This window comes from Suricata suricatta, chromosome 8 (assembly GCF_006229205.1).
Source record: "Suricata suricatta isolate VVHF042 chromosome 8, meerkat_22Aug2017_6uvM2_HiC, whole genome shotgun sequence".
Classification (NCBI taxonomy): domain Eukaryota; kingdom Metazoa; phylum Chordata; class Mammalia; order Carnivora; family Herpestidae; genus Suricata; species Suricata suricatta.
Window position 1 is genome coordinate 14,483,937 of NC_043707.1, and position 14,885 is coordinate 14,498,821.

A 14,885-nucleotide genomic window follows, 5' to 3' on the forward strand; every position below is an offset into this window, starting at 1 on the left:
GACAGCTCGGAGCTGCTTGGGATTCTCTCTCTCCCTTCCTGTCTCTGCCCCCCATCTCTCTCTCAAAATAAATAAGTAAACTTAAAAAATAGAGCTGATTAGAAGATTAAAGGAACATAGGAATATATAGCCTAGTACTTATAATAATTATCATTATTATTTTCATTATTGTTGTTACTGTTGCTAGCTATATTAGAACTTGCAACAGGTAGCGGAACTGGAGATGGTGGGCTGGCATTCAGGTCTTTCCTATCAGCCTGGGAACTGCAATCATAATAAAGTGGACTTTAGGGGCTCCTGGCTGGCTCAGCTGGTGGAGTGTGTGACTCTTGATCTTGGGGTTGTGAGTCTGAGCCCCATGTTGGGTGTAGGGATTACTTTAAAAATAAGTTTTAAAGAGTATATTTTTTTTTATTTTTTTAACAGTTTTATTTATTTTTGAGAGACAGATCATGAGCAGGGAAGGGGCAGAGAGAGAGACACACACACACAGAATCAATCGGAAGCAGGCTCCAGGCTCTGAGCTGCCAGCACAGAGCCCGACCCGGGGCTCAAACCCACGAACTGTGAGATCATGACCTGAACCGAAGTCAGACGCTCAACTGACTGAGCCACCCAGGGGCCCCATTAAAGAGTGTATTTTAAAAAATAATGAGTAGACATTAAGTATTTCTCACATTAGCCAAAAAACAGTGTTTTATTTCATAATTTTTAAAAAATATTTTTATTTATTTTTGAGAGAGAGAGAGCATGAGCAGAGGAGGGTCAGAGGGAGAAGGAGACACAGGATCTGAAGACAGGCTCCAGGCTCTGAGCTAGTGGTCCACACAGAGCCTGATGTGGGGCTCGAACCCACGAACCATGAGATCATGACCTGAGCCGAAGCCAGAGGCTTAACCGTCTGAGCCACCCAGGTGCCCCAAAAAACAGTGTTTTAATATCATGCACCAAATAGATGTCTTCATTCCTAAATCTTTGTGTATATTTAGGGTTAGTTTCTTAGACTCATTTTTCAGCAATGGCTATGAGATGGTTTAAGTCCATTTTTGTAGCTATGGAAGATATTGTTTACATATTGCAAACACTTATCTTTGAATTAAAGCACAGATTAGCACCGAGAGAGCAATGGCTCTGTCTGGCATGTTCACCATTTTAGATCGAGCATCAGTGAGCACTCGGCGGATGCTGAGAGAGGAACGCAAGAAGGAACGCAGTGGGCCCCCAGTATATTTTGCTGCTTTGGATTACTTTGTCACAGCAGCAGGGGCTAAAGGGGCTTAGCATAGGAAACCAGACACACAGCAGTTTGGATCATGATAAGAACCACCATTTATTATGCACCTGTTGCATTTCTTGTGTGTTGGTCGTTCTTCAGGTGGATTTTTATATGCAATCTCAGTTAATATATTTAAATATCAAGATAACAGATGCAGTAAGATCCATGGGAAACCCAATGTTACAGGCAAGGAAACAGAAGCTTCAAGAGGGTTAACATACTCGGAGTAAGTGCTGGAGCCCGAATGCAAACACTTACCTCTCTGATACTAAAGTCTGGGTGCTCTTTTCCCAGGAAAGATGTGTGTCTTTTTGACAACCTAGAGACTGATAGAGAGAGAGGGTAGTTGGGGCTTACAAAAGGAAGCTAGAGTGGGATTCATTAATTAGGTCAACAAAGATTGATCGAGTACCTGCTCTGGGTGTGGGACGGGGTAGTTCCAGGTGCCGTGGTATACAAAGGAGACCATAAGCCAATACCTTGCTCTACCGGAAACTCCAAGTCTAGTGGGGAAGCAGACACTATTCCAGTAATCACGTAGGTACTTGGTTACAAACTGTGATCGGAGCTTCTAAGAACTTGAGGGTGCCATGAGAGACCAGCAGCAGAATTTGAATAGTTTCCCCTAAGCTGAGATCAGAAGCGAGCTAGGAATTAACTAGATGTGAGTGGCAGGGAGAGCTTTCTGGGATGAGAAAAGGACCTAAGCAAAGACCCTGAGTGTGAAGGGGACTGGAAACAGGCCCATGTGGCGCAGGCAGGACACAGGGTGACAGGGGAGCCAGAAGAGAGCAGTTGAAGACTGGCCTTGATCCTGAGCACAGCAGGGGGCCTTTAAAGGGTTTTAGCTGAGCAGTGGCAGCATCGGACAGGCTTTCTAGAAAGATGAATGTGGCCGCAGGTGGGAGCAGATTAGATGACATGTTGGCAGTGGGAATGCACAGAAGTGGATGCATTTAGGAGACGTTTTTGGGGTAAGAATGACATAGGTGATATGAGTGAACCTTTCTAAAATGCAGTTTTGTTTGCAGGTAAATATGATTCTCACTGTGTATGTTTGGAAACATTCACATTTTCTTTTCAGTATACCTGGGGACTTCTTATTAAGAAGAACCCTGTGGTTGAAACTCTTGTATTGTTAATTCCCAAACCCTCCTCTTTTTTTCTTTTAAAAGAATGTTTAGGGGCACCTGGGGGGCTCAGTTGGTTAAGCGTCCGACTTCAGCTCAGGTCATGATCTCACGGTTCATGGGTTCGAGCCCTACATCGGGCTCTGTGCTGACAGCTCAGGGCCTGGATCCTGCTTCAGATTCAGTGTCTCCCTCTTTCTCTCTGTTCCTCCCTGCCTCAAGCTCTGTGTCTCTCTTTCTCAAAAATAAATAAACATTTAAAAAACAGTTTAAAAAATTTTTAAGTTTATGTATTTATTTTTTTTTTACTGTTTATTTATTTTCTTTTTTAGAGAGAGAGAGAGACAGAGACAGCACATGGGTAGAGGAGGGGCAGAGAAAGAGGGAGACACAGAGTCTGAAACAGGCTCCAGGTCAACATAGAGCCCATTGTGGGTCTCAGACTCACAAACTATGAGATTATGACCTGAGCTGAAACCAAGAGTTGGATGCTTCACTGACTGAGGCCCCCGGGCGCCCCTTTTTAAAAAAAAAATTTTTTTAGGTTTATTTTTGACAGAGAGAGAGAGAGAGAGAGAGAGAGAGAGAGAGAACATGAACAAGGAAGGGGCAGAGAAAGGGAGAGAAACAGAATCCCAGCCTCTCCTCTTAATGTTTGATAAGTTTGGTTTCTTAGTCCCTGGAGTTTCTTGACTTGAGCCCTGCCTGCCCTGGGCTCTGGCCCAAGCACTGAGATAATGAGCGAATACTACCCCCGCCCCTCAGTACAGAGTGAAATGATTTCTTGATTAGTTATTAAATTGTTACTCTTGTAAAGGAACTGTTTAAATATAAACTGGAGGATTTGTTTCCTTTTCACTTACAGGCCAACATTTAATACATAAAGCCTCTGCCAGTCTGAACTGGATGAGGACTGTTTATACCCAGGCTCATTTGAAATGCTTGGGATATTTCTAAAGGTTCAGTCTTGGCAGCGGCAGCTGAGAATGCAGAGATAAATAAAAAAGTCACAAGACACGGCTGATGAGGTTCGTTTGTTCATTCACACCCATGACTCACTAGGCTTTTGAAGACACTGAATTTTGAAGGACAACCTAGTAGATGGTGGGTGGTTTAAATTGTTGGAACTCGAATCTTGGTGCAATTCAGTTACCTGCAAAGTGGACTTAGGCTTGTGAATTGAGATGTGGAAGTAAAATCCCATAGATATATAGACATCTGAATAGCACATAAAACTTGATTTTTAGAAAAAATGATTTAAAGAAATTCATTTAAATATTTGTTTAAAAATAGAATATTTTCCAGTTTTTCTACAGACACTGTGTTAATCGAATGATTAACAAATAATTTTAGGGGCACTTGGGTGGCTCAGTCAGTTAAGCATCTGACTCTTGATTTCAGCTCAGGTCATGATCTCACAGTTTGTGGGTTTGAGCCTTGTATCGCACTCTGCACTGACAGTGCAGAGCCTGCTTGGGATTCTCTCTCTCCCACTCTCTCTGCCCCTCCGCTGTTCGTGCTCTCTCTCTCTCTCTCTCAAAATAAACAAACATGAAAAAATAATTTTATTGAGGGGCACCTGGCTGGTTCAGTCAGGAAAACATGTGACTCTTGATCTCAGGGTTGTGAGTTGGGTGTGGAGATTACTTAAAAATAAAATTAAAAAAAAAGAATTTTGGGACTCCTGGGTGGCTCAGTCGGTTGAGCATCCGGCTTCGGCTCAGGTCAGATCTCACGTTCTTGGGTTCGAGCCCCGTGTCAGGCTCTGTGCTGACAGCTAGCTCAGAGCCTGGAGCCTGTTTCGGATTCTGTGTTTCCCTCTCTCTCTGACCCTCCCCTGCTCCAGCTGTCTCTCTCTGTCTTTCAAATATAAAATAAAAAGCAATAAAAAAAATTTAAAAAAAAAAGAATTTTATTGAGCACCTACTGATTTTGGTTCCAGAAGCTGTGCTCTGAGCAGCTAAGCTCTGTTCCAGTGGCCCTGTCACTGGTTTTGCCCTGGTGGCTCCCTTCCCCCTCGGGGGCCTCAGCTTCCCTCACTTGTAAAAAATGAGCCTTTTATTAAATGTCTCCCTTTTCTGAAATCAAGATCCTTTCCAGGGTCAAAACTTGACCAATGTTGGTCACTTCCAACACCAAATGTTCCCATTTAAAATACTGCCTTCAAGGAGACTTCACGGAGTTTACTTTAGTAACACTGTTTAGAAGTCAGCAGTATGCCTTAATTATTGTACATTCAAGACGGTCAAATTCTCCCCGATGCCTGTGGCTTCCATGGCTCAACTTTCCTTAAAATAATGCAGGCCAACATCTGACACTCTCAAGAAAGAGGCTATCAGACTACTGACATTTACCCCTCGAATGTCAACACTTATTTCTTGTTAGAAAAAAAAATCTTCCATCATTTGTTCCTCCACTGGGGTTAGATGGAGCTATTTATGTTGATTTCTCCACATGTTTTCTGTGTTCTTCCAACTTTCTATAATGGCTATGTCTTGTTTTTAGAATGGAAAAATAATCTCATATTTTTTAAAACATTTATTCACTTTTGAGAGAGACAGAGCATGAGCAGGGGAGGGGCAGAGAGAAAGGGAGACAGAATCCAAAGCAGGCTCCAGGCTCTGAGGTGTCAGCACAGAGCCAGATGTGGGGTTCCAACCACGAGCCCTGAGATCATGGCCTGAGCTGAAGTTAGATGCTTAACTAGTTGAGCCACCCAGACCCCCCAAAAATAATCTCATTTTGAAATTCAGTCCAGGGGTCCCTGGGTGGCTCAGTCAGTTAAGTGTCTAACTCTTGGTTTTGGCTCAGGCCATGATCACATGGTTCATGAGATCAAGCTCCATGTCACAAAAGTAAAATTTAGTCCGGTAAGACAGACGAGAAACAAAATCTTGGTAATAGATATTGTATCTGCCCTGCCTTCCTAATTGGAAAGTATGAAACTTGACTAGAAGCTCCATTGGATGATTCTGGGTCAGGATCAGGGACACCAATTCTTACTTTATAGTGCTATGATTCATGGTTTAGATCATGGATTTCAAAGTCAGATAGATCAGGCTTAGTATCTTGGCATGGCCACTTACTCAGCTCTGTGACCTTGAGTAGCTTAGTGTCTCTGAGCCTTGACTGCCTCATCAGTAAAATGGAAATAATGATAGCATCTACTTCCCAGACTGGCTTGGTGGATTGAATGAGATGATAAATGAACATAATGTCTAGCATTCAGCTAATGCAAGTTTCTTGATTAATTATGTGATATTATTAATATTCTCTTACAAGTATATGGTGCTCTTAGGGACTGCTAAGGCACCTAAGACTTCTGGCCCTGGATTGGAATTAAAAGGTCCTCAGAGCTTTGTACGTGTTCTCTTCCTCCCATTTTCCTATTTTATTTTATTTTATTATTTTATTTTATTTTATTTGTTGTTGAGGTGAAACTTACATGCAATACGATACACTGGTCCTAAGTGAACGTCTTTAAATTTTTTTTTAATGTTTATTTATTTTTGAGAGAGACCGAGCACAAACCAGGGAGGGGCATAGAGAGCCAAAAACAAAGAATCCAAAGCAGGCTCCAGGCTCTGAGCTGTCAGCACGGAGCCCAACATGGGGCTTGACCTCACAAGCAACGAGATCATAGTCTGAGCTAAAGCTGGATGCCTAACCCACTGAGCCACCCAGGCACCCTTGGTCCTAAGCGAACTTCTACATATGTATACCCCACATAACCACCACCCATATCAAGACAAAGAACATGTCAGCACCTCTGTGGGCTCTCATGCCCCCACCCAGTCAGTAGCCCCCGATCCCAAAGCAAACACTATTTTGACTCCTAAAACCATAAAATAGTTTTGTTTATTCTCAAACTTTGTATAAATGAAAAACACAGTATGAACTTCTTTGTGCCTGGCTTCTTTTGCCAAACATTATGTCTGGAAGATACAGCTAGATTGTTGAGGGTAATAGTGGTTTGCTCTTTTTCACTGATGCGTAGTATTCTTTCATATGAATATTCCTACAATTTCTATATCCATTCACTTTACAGATGAACAGTTGGGTTGTTTCCAGTTTTTGGCTGTTATGAAGAATGCTGCTCTTATGAACATCCTTATATATGTTTTCTGGCTTTAAGTATTTACTTCAGTTGCAGACGACACAGGAGTGGAATTGATGGCTCCAGAAGTTTATATAATATTTAATTTTAGAGGATACTGAAGGGGCTGCACCATATTCCCGTTCACATGCATGACACATGAGCATTCCAGTTCCTGTGCATCCTTGCTAACATGTGGTGACTCTCTTCACTGTAACCATCCTGGTGGGCGTGTATCACCTCTCTCATCAAGCCTCTAATTTCCATGATGACTGATGATGTTGTTTGTACACCTTTTTAATGTGATTATCAGCCACCGGGACACACCACTGCATTTCTAAATTCAGTTATACTCTTGGGATATCTGATAGCTCAGCTTGCCCAGAAAGAGGTTTAAGGAACGAGCACCCATGTTCTGAGAGAGGCTGCAGAGGCTCTCCTGTGACTGAAACAGCAGGGTTTGGGGCACACATTTCTGAACATCTACACTGGCTTCTGCTTACTTTCAAGTTCTAGCCTCTCTTTGATAGCGAGCTTGCAAGAGAAATAACTTGCGGATGAGTGAGATATTATGAATTTTTGTAAACACTAAGCATACTCCCTAACAGCATCTTAGCTTATGTTTCCACAGTCCACACAGGGGAAAAGAAGTCACACAAGTTGAGTACCCACTACATATGTGTCAATCCCTGCACCAGGCACTTTAGATACATTATCTCCTTTATTTTTAAAAAATTTTTTAAAAGATTTTATTTTTAAGTAATCTCTATACCCAATGTGGGGCTTGAATTCACAACCCTGAGATCAAGAGTCACACTGACTGAGCTAGCCAAGTGCCCCTGCATTTATAAGGACTCTGTGAGATTGAGATGATTATACTTTCAGTTCCAATGAGCAAATTAGGCTGGAGGTGGGGGTCACCCAGCTCTTAAATGGCATAGCCAGGATTTGAAGACTGGGTCTTCTTGGCTTCAAAGTCTACTCTTCTCCCTGCAAGGAAACTGGAGGGGAAGCATTGTTTCTCTAGCGTTTCTCTGGTCGGAAACTTCCTAGTGCCTATTCATTAATATCTTTGGAATGGGCCCCTCTATGAGGGCAACTTCACCTTCAGGTGGCTCTCTCAGGGTCTCCAGTGCCAGGTCTGGCCATACGGGGGAGGGTGGCTCCTCCTGGACTCCTGCAGCTAGCTTCCTTGTGGCCATTTGACCCCATTTTTTTCCTTCGCACCTTTCCCAATCTTTGAGCTCTGTCTGATTGCACTAATATTGTATAATTATTCATTCTCTTGATAATCCGTTTTATTCTTCTGTCTGGTATATTTTCTTTTAATTTTTTCAGTGTTTATTTATTTTTGAGAGAGAGACAGAGGGTGAGCAGGGGAATGGCAGAGAGAGAGAGAGAGAGAGAGAGAGAGAGAGAGAGAGAGAATCTGAAGCAGGCTTCAGGTTCTGAGCTGTTAGCATAGAGCCTGACACGGGACTTGATTTTACAAACTGTGAGATCAGGACCTGAGTTGAAGTCAGATGCTTAACTCACTGAGCCACCTGGACACCGCTGTCTGGTATATTTTCTGGTAGTTCTTCTAGAAAGAAAATGTTTCCCAACTGAATAGCAATGCATGTGTATTGTAGACATTTCAGAAAACAGATATTTACTCATTTCCTCTCAGTCATTTTATGTATGTTTAGGGGTTTTTTTTTTAACATAATCGAGATGCTGGGCCATAACTTAGTTGAGGTATGGACATGATTGGATTTTGTAAAAGGCAGTTACACTTAAGTATGTACTGTGGAAGGCCTCAATCAGGAATAGATGTAAAACAGGAGTCATTTGTTCTTCCAAAATATTTTTTTTTACAGAAAGGTAGGAAGAGAAAAAGGGGCAGAGATGGCAAATGAAAGAACCTGGTTTACACCTTACCTTTAGAAACATCATCATGGTTGTCTTCCACCACCAACAGACAGAACCTTGGTGTTCCCCTTGGAGACATTGTTAGCTTTTGGTATTGAGCAATTTCAAATTTGCCTCATCAGAATTTATCGTAAATGTGCCTGTATTTCCCCCTTAACATTTCTACCTGTTCCTTCAAACTTTGCAAAAGCATCACATCTTTAATGGCTTTGTATGTTTTACCAAGTTTATACATCATCAGATACCAGGGTGCCCAGGTGGCTCAGTTGCTTGAGCCTCTTGATTTCAGCTCAGGTCATGATCGCATGGTCAGATGGAGCCCTAAGTCAGCACTGACAGTGGGGAGCCTGCTTGGGATTCTCTCTCTCCTTCTCTCTCTGCCCCTGCCCTGTGTGCATGTGCTGTCTCTCAAAATACATAAGTGGGGCTCCTGGGTGGCTCAGTCAGTCAAGCGTCTGGCTTCGGCTCAGGTCATGATCTCACGATTGTGGGTTCGAGCCCCGTGTTGGGCTCTGTGCTGACAGCTCAGAGCCTAGAGCCTGCTTCAGTTTCTGTGTCTCCCTCTCTCTCTGCCCCTCCCCTGCTCATGCTGTCTCTCTCTCTCTCTCAAAAATAAATAAAAAACATTAAAAAATAAAAATACATAAGTAAAACTTTAAAAAAATCAGATAACTAATCATTCCCCGATTGTTGGGCCTTTAGATTGTTCCCAAACCATTTCTGTGGTAAATGACGTGGTAGTGAACACCTTTGTCTGCATACTTCGCTGTGGTATCTTTGAGTATGGAAATCTTCATCCCCCACGAGAGAGACGTTGTGAGACCATGACCCTGCCGGGGCTAAGAGCATGAATGCAGGAGCCAGACAAGCCCATGGTGTGACCACGGACAAGCTACAGAACCTGTGAGTGCCCCAGGCTCCTCGTCTGTGAAACTGGGCAGAATCACAGCACCCTCCTCCCCAGCACGTCATATGTGGAAAGGGCTCAGTCTGTGCCACAGAAGTGTTTGCTTTTATTATTTACCTGGAATCCTAGAAGCTGGGTGCTCATTGGATAACAAATTAAACTTTAAGTTTCTTAAGTATGTTGCTGATATAAGAGTGTGGACCCGGCTCTGCTTTGTAACTCAGGATGCAGCACTGTTTCAGGTCCATGGCTGTGTGATGGATGCGTATTTAATTGAAGCAACTTCTCTCTGCAGTGTGTGCACATCTTGGTTCTTATAAGCTCCTGTTAATTTTTTCTGTTTCCTCCTCTCAACTGCGAACTCATTGAGATCAAAGACCATGCCCTGAAAATAATAACAGGTAGTACTTACTGGGTGCCTAACTCTGGATCAGACTCAATGCTCAGCACTTTGCAGGCCTCGTCTTGTTTGCTCCTTCCAGCACCATCTCACACCTGGGCCCTCAGGAGACAGACACTGAGTGCTGGCTGAGTGATGCAGTACTCTCCCGAACTTGTCACTCATGGCACAGAGATGGGGGATGCTGACTCCCAGGCCTTGCTCTTGGAGATCTGATTCTAAAGGTCTGGAGCGGCCCAGGCCCCTGCTGATCCTGTATACTGAGGCCACATCTGGGCAACACCATGGCCCCTGAATTTCCTATGTCTCGAGCCTTAGGCAGCTTCTCCCAACTGTCTGGAGTTCTCAGCCTTGTCCCTAAGTGGAACAAGAGAGAAGGAGGGTGACCAAGAGGAGGAAACCGTAAGCAACTCTCATTAACATGCAGGGCCTTTCTTGTCACACTGCCTTTAATTGGAGCTGAAGGGCTGGCGCATCTCTCTGGGATTTTCCACTCTCCAGCCCTTCCGGAGCTGGCTGCAGACCAGCCTGCTGAGGGGGACAAGGACGGTGCAGGGGCACGGAGGCATCTGTCCATTGGCGTTGGAGGCCAAACAGGATGATGTCTCTAAAACTAAAATGGAAACCAGGTTCTTTTATTTAGTCATTGCTACCTGCTTCTCCCCTGCTGCTCCTCCCTAGCTCCCTCCTTTTACCTACCTGTGGACCCACCTGTGCAAGGCTCTGTTCTGCCAAGATAAGAAGGAAAACCACTAAGGGGGAGACTTCAATCTGTTTCTCAGTTTTTAGCAAAGTAATCCTTGCGAATGGTTCCCATGTTCATCCCCCACCTTATCCATGGTTTTGGGCATCCACTACGGCTCTTGGAATGTGTTCCCCGAGGACAAGGTGGAGGAGATGGCTGTACCAGATGAACCAAAGGATGGAATGAGCATCATCTTTGTGGCACCCTCTGCCATGGCAGTCACTTTGAACTCTTAGCTGGATGGTTATGAGTTTAGATATGATAGATACGGTTTTTGACATCACCTACTGATTTCCTGCCACAGCAGATGGGCACTACCTCACTTATACCCCATCTCTACCCTCCCCAAACAGTTAAGTTGTTCTTTTCTGTTCCTTTGAGTTGACTTCGTGACTTCAAGTAATATATTACCATCTTCACTTGTTTGGGGCTGGAGGAATATATGAACAATAGTGACTATAAAGTACACATAACTATGGAGCAAACAGTCATGTAACTACCACCCCAGTTAAGGAAATAAAATACTGTCAATACCTTTAAAGCTCCTCCCCACCCAGTGAAGCCACTCACCCTAACTTTTGTGCTAATCGTTCCCTTGCCTTTTTTTAGAGTTCTTCTCATTTTTATAGGCACTCTTCAGTATTTAGATTTACTGTAAATAGAATCACACTACATGTATTACACTCTGCCTTGCACCCTTCCTTCAACATCAGTAAGTTAATCCAAGTGAACAGGTGTAGTCGTGGTTTATTTATGTTCATTGCCATATACCCACCGTTCATGTAGACCATGATTTATTTATCCAGTCAGCTATTGATGGACATTCGGGTTGTTTGCAGCATTCTGCTGTCATGAACACCTTAATTCACTCTCTGAGAACATGTGTTTAAGGGTTTCTCCAGGGGGTGGATATAGGAGCAGGATCCCTGTATTGCAAGGAATGTGCGTACTCAGCTGCACTTGATGATGCCACTTCTCCAGTGCAGTTGCACTAATGGACAGTGTGCACCTCCAGAGACTCGGACCTAATTGGCTAGAGCAGGGCTGGGCATCGACAGTGTTCAAAGCTCCCCCAGTGGTCCCATCATGAGGCTCCGTGTCCATCTTTGTTTCCAGCCCATCAACTCTAGAAAGTATTTTGATTCTTCAGTTTGGAGGAGTGGTCCTAGCATCCCTTTCTGTTCTCCTCTCTCAAGAATTCTGTGTAATAATATGAAAGAGGAAATAAGGGCTTTTTCCCAGGCAAGTCAAAGCATGGGGTGGCTAAGAGAGGTTATCAAGGCATGGGCAGGAATTAGCAAAGATACTGAGGCAAAGATAGGGGCGCCTGGGTGGCTCATTTGGTTGAGTGTCTGACTTAGGCCCAGGTCATAATCTCCCAATTCATGGGTTCAAGCCCCATATCAGGCTCACTGCTATCAGCACACACCTGGTTCGAATCCTCTGTCCCTTTCTCCCTCTCTGCCTCTCCTATTCATGCTCTCTTCTCAAAAATTAAAAAAAAAAACTTAAAGAAAAAGATACTGCTGGGGCACCTGGCACCTGGGTGGCTCAGTTGTTTAAGTATCCAACTCTTGATTGAACTCACGGTTTGTGAGTTCAAGCCCTACATCAGGCTCTGTGCTTACAGAGCAGACCCTGCTTGGGGTTCTTTCTCCCTTTGCTTCTCTCTCCCTCTCTCAAAATAAATAAATAAACTTAAAAAAAAAAAGATACTGGGACAAAGGTGAGCAGGTGAATTCTTCCTTCATGCAGGTCTGAGAAATTACAAAAAGAATCCAAGGGCTAGGAATTCTTCACAGAAGCCAATTCTTCCTTCTCTATGTGACTATTAGGAGCCTCTAGTGTCTCTCTGGCATTTATATGTCAGAGAGGTCATTCAACTTGCTTAAGTTTTGAGAACTTTGAATAAATACTGGTGCCAGGACCTCAGACCAATTACTTCAGGTCCGCAGTGAAACCCAAGCACTAACCCTTCGGAACTGGCCCAGGGGTGATTCTTAGACACAGTCAGGGTGGAGATCCACCAGCAGTGGTTCAAACTGTAACTTGTTTCCATCAGCATCACCTGGGGGCCTGTTTAAAGCCCACATTGCTGGGCTCCACTGTTTCTGATTCTGTAGGTATGGGGTGGAGCTGTGGGTTTGCATTTCTAACAGGTTCCCAGTGATGCGAACGGTGCTAGTCCCCCTCAACCTCGCCTAGAGCACCATCTTGCCCCTGAGGTTTCCTTGTATATCTGCCTGTAGGGACCAGAGCAGCCAAGTGCTGTACATGGTCAGGCTGGTAGCTTAAAATCGACCATGGAAATTAGCAAATACAAGTCATGACTCTGCCATCCCCACTCAGTTGCGAAACATTCATATCCGGATCGCCACGCTGATCAGGATACTGGGAAAGCACCGTCAGGGGTATAGCGCATCCTCGGCTAGGCAGGATCATGGTCATCAGTGGGATCTAGATGCACATGGGGTGTCCACGGTGGTTACCTGTAAATCTTACATGTGTATGGAACAAAAAAGGTGTATATGTAGAAAACAATTCTTTGAATTTTCCAGTGACTACAGGTTTCAAGTATTAAAAATTCTTTTTCTGGTTTGAGTTATTATTACGATCATTAGTTCACAAAGCCAAATAAATACATTATAATTCTTGGTTGTTATTAAACATAGAAAGGAGACTCTGTTGGACAAATTGCCTCCTTGACACCTGGGGATTTTGTACACACTTGGCCATGCCCGGACAGGGAGAGGTAGGAAAGGGGGTCAGTATGAACCCCACAACTGCCAGTCTACGGTTGGAAGCTACAGATTTGGAGGTTGACTTTCTTTGAATAAACCATGACTGTGTGTCGCTCTAGCTTGAAGACTGCTGGGCTGGCCTGGGCTACTCAAAGCGACTGCCCCGCTTCCACCAGGAAATAACTGCGTCGCATGTGATGGTGTCCGCCCCTCACTCTGTGCTTGGGCCTGGTTGGATCAAAATCTCTGCCTTACATGGTAACACACCCCAATACCCTTTCTGCTAGGACACTGCTCTCCACCTGTAACCAGAGCCTGCGACCTTGTTCAGAAGAACCTTCGGGCATTAATGTCCAGGACAAGCACTTAGACAATTAGAAGCCAAGAAGCAAAGACTTATTACAAATGAGTGGGTCTTTCTGAAAGGATTGCATCTCCTCCCCTCCCCCCAACCCCCAGGGGACTGAGTTTCCCTATGTTTCCAGGGGAGGGACTTGTACCTACTGGGACAAGTAGTGCCATCCTGTGTTCTGTGAACTTTCCTGTTTGGCCGATGCAGGAAATCCCCAGATCACATTCTTTTGCAGGCCATGAAAGACTAGAAAAGATTCTCTTCTGACCTTGTATTCACCCCAGTGTAATCCTGAGTTTTTAATTTGGGGTGGGTGGGGGGAACAAGGTGAGTGGTGACAGACTGGGCTGAATCAAGAGCCTGGAATCTGTCATCATCTGTAGTAAAACTTCCTTTCTTCAGTCCCCTCGACCTGCAAAGCACCCTTTTGACCTTCTACTGAACTAAATTAAGAACGGCCGTGACGGACTTTGAAGGCATTAAGCTAAGTGAAATAAGTCAGGGAGAGAAAGACAAATACTGTACGATCTCATTTATATGGGGAGTCTAAAAAAGCCCAAACAAACAAACAAAAAAGAAACCAAACTCACAGGAGAGATCAGACTTGTGGTTACCAGGGACAATATAAACCTCCAGTTATAGGACAAGTCAGAACTAGGGACGTAATGTACACATGATGACTATAGCGAACACTGCTGTGTCAAGAGAGTAGATCCCGAGAGTTCTAGCACAGGAACTGTTTTCTCATTTTCTTTTCTTTTTATTGTATCTATAGAGGAGAGATGCTAGCTGAACCTATTGTGGTAACCATTTCACAATCTATGTAAATCAAACCATCATGCTTATACAGTGGTGTATGACAATTCTTTTTCAATAACACTGGGGGAAGAACAGCCATGAACACTGCATGGTTTTGAAACTTCAGGTCTGTCCCTGGAGCACAGTGCCCTGTGTCCTTCCCCGGTGGCGCCAGAACCATAGCAGGTGTTCAGTGGGCTTTGGTGTCATTGACTCCACCCATCAAAGTTTGCCATTTTCAAAGTGACAAGTCTGTCTAGATATGCAAATAGATCCTGACTTTGTCTATCATTTCTTTGCAGTGAAATGCAAAATGGAGGATGAGGAGAAGGCTTGAGCTAAGGCTCTACCACCTTAATTAGCCACCGGCAGGATCTTTTCCCTTCGGAGCTTCAGTGACCCTCTGTGAGGAAAACGTATGGGCTCTGCTTCCTGTCTGTTGGCTTTCTTAATGACCATGTTTGGTACATGCGAACACAGAATCTTTTCTGCAGAAGATAGCATTTGTGGCACACACGCTTTAGTGCAT

General features: G+C 44.0%; 1 protein-coding gene across 1 annotated transcript in view; it reads left to right on the forward strand.

The window, feature by feature from the left end:
- IQCK (IQ motif containing K) overlaps positions 1-9,509 on the forward strand; it is a 113,112-nt gene extending 103,603 nt beyond the window's left edge. Inside the window, exon 9 of the mRNA XM_029947604.1 lies at positions 9,116-9,509. Within this exon, the coding sequence (XP_029803464.1) occupies positions 9,116-9,264 (149 nt within the window). The 3' untranslated portion in view covers positions 9,265-9,509. The remainder of the gene's footprint in view (positions 1-9,115) is intronic.
- The last annotated feature ends 5,376 nt before the right edge of the window (positions 9,510-14,885 follow it).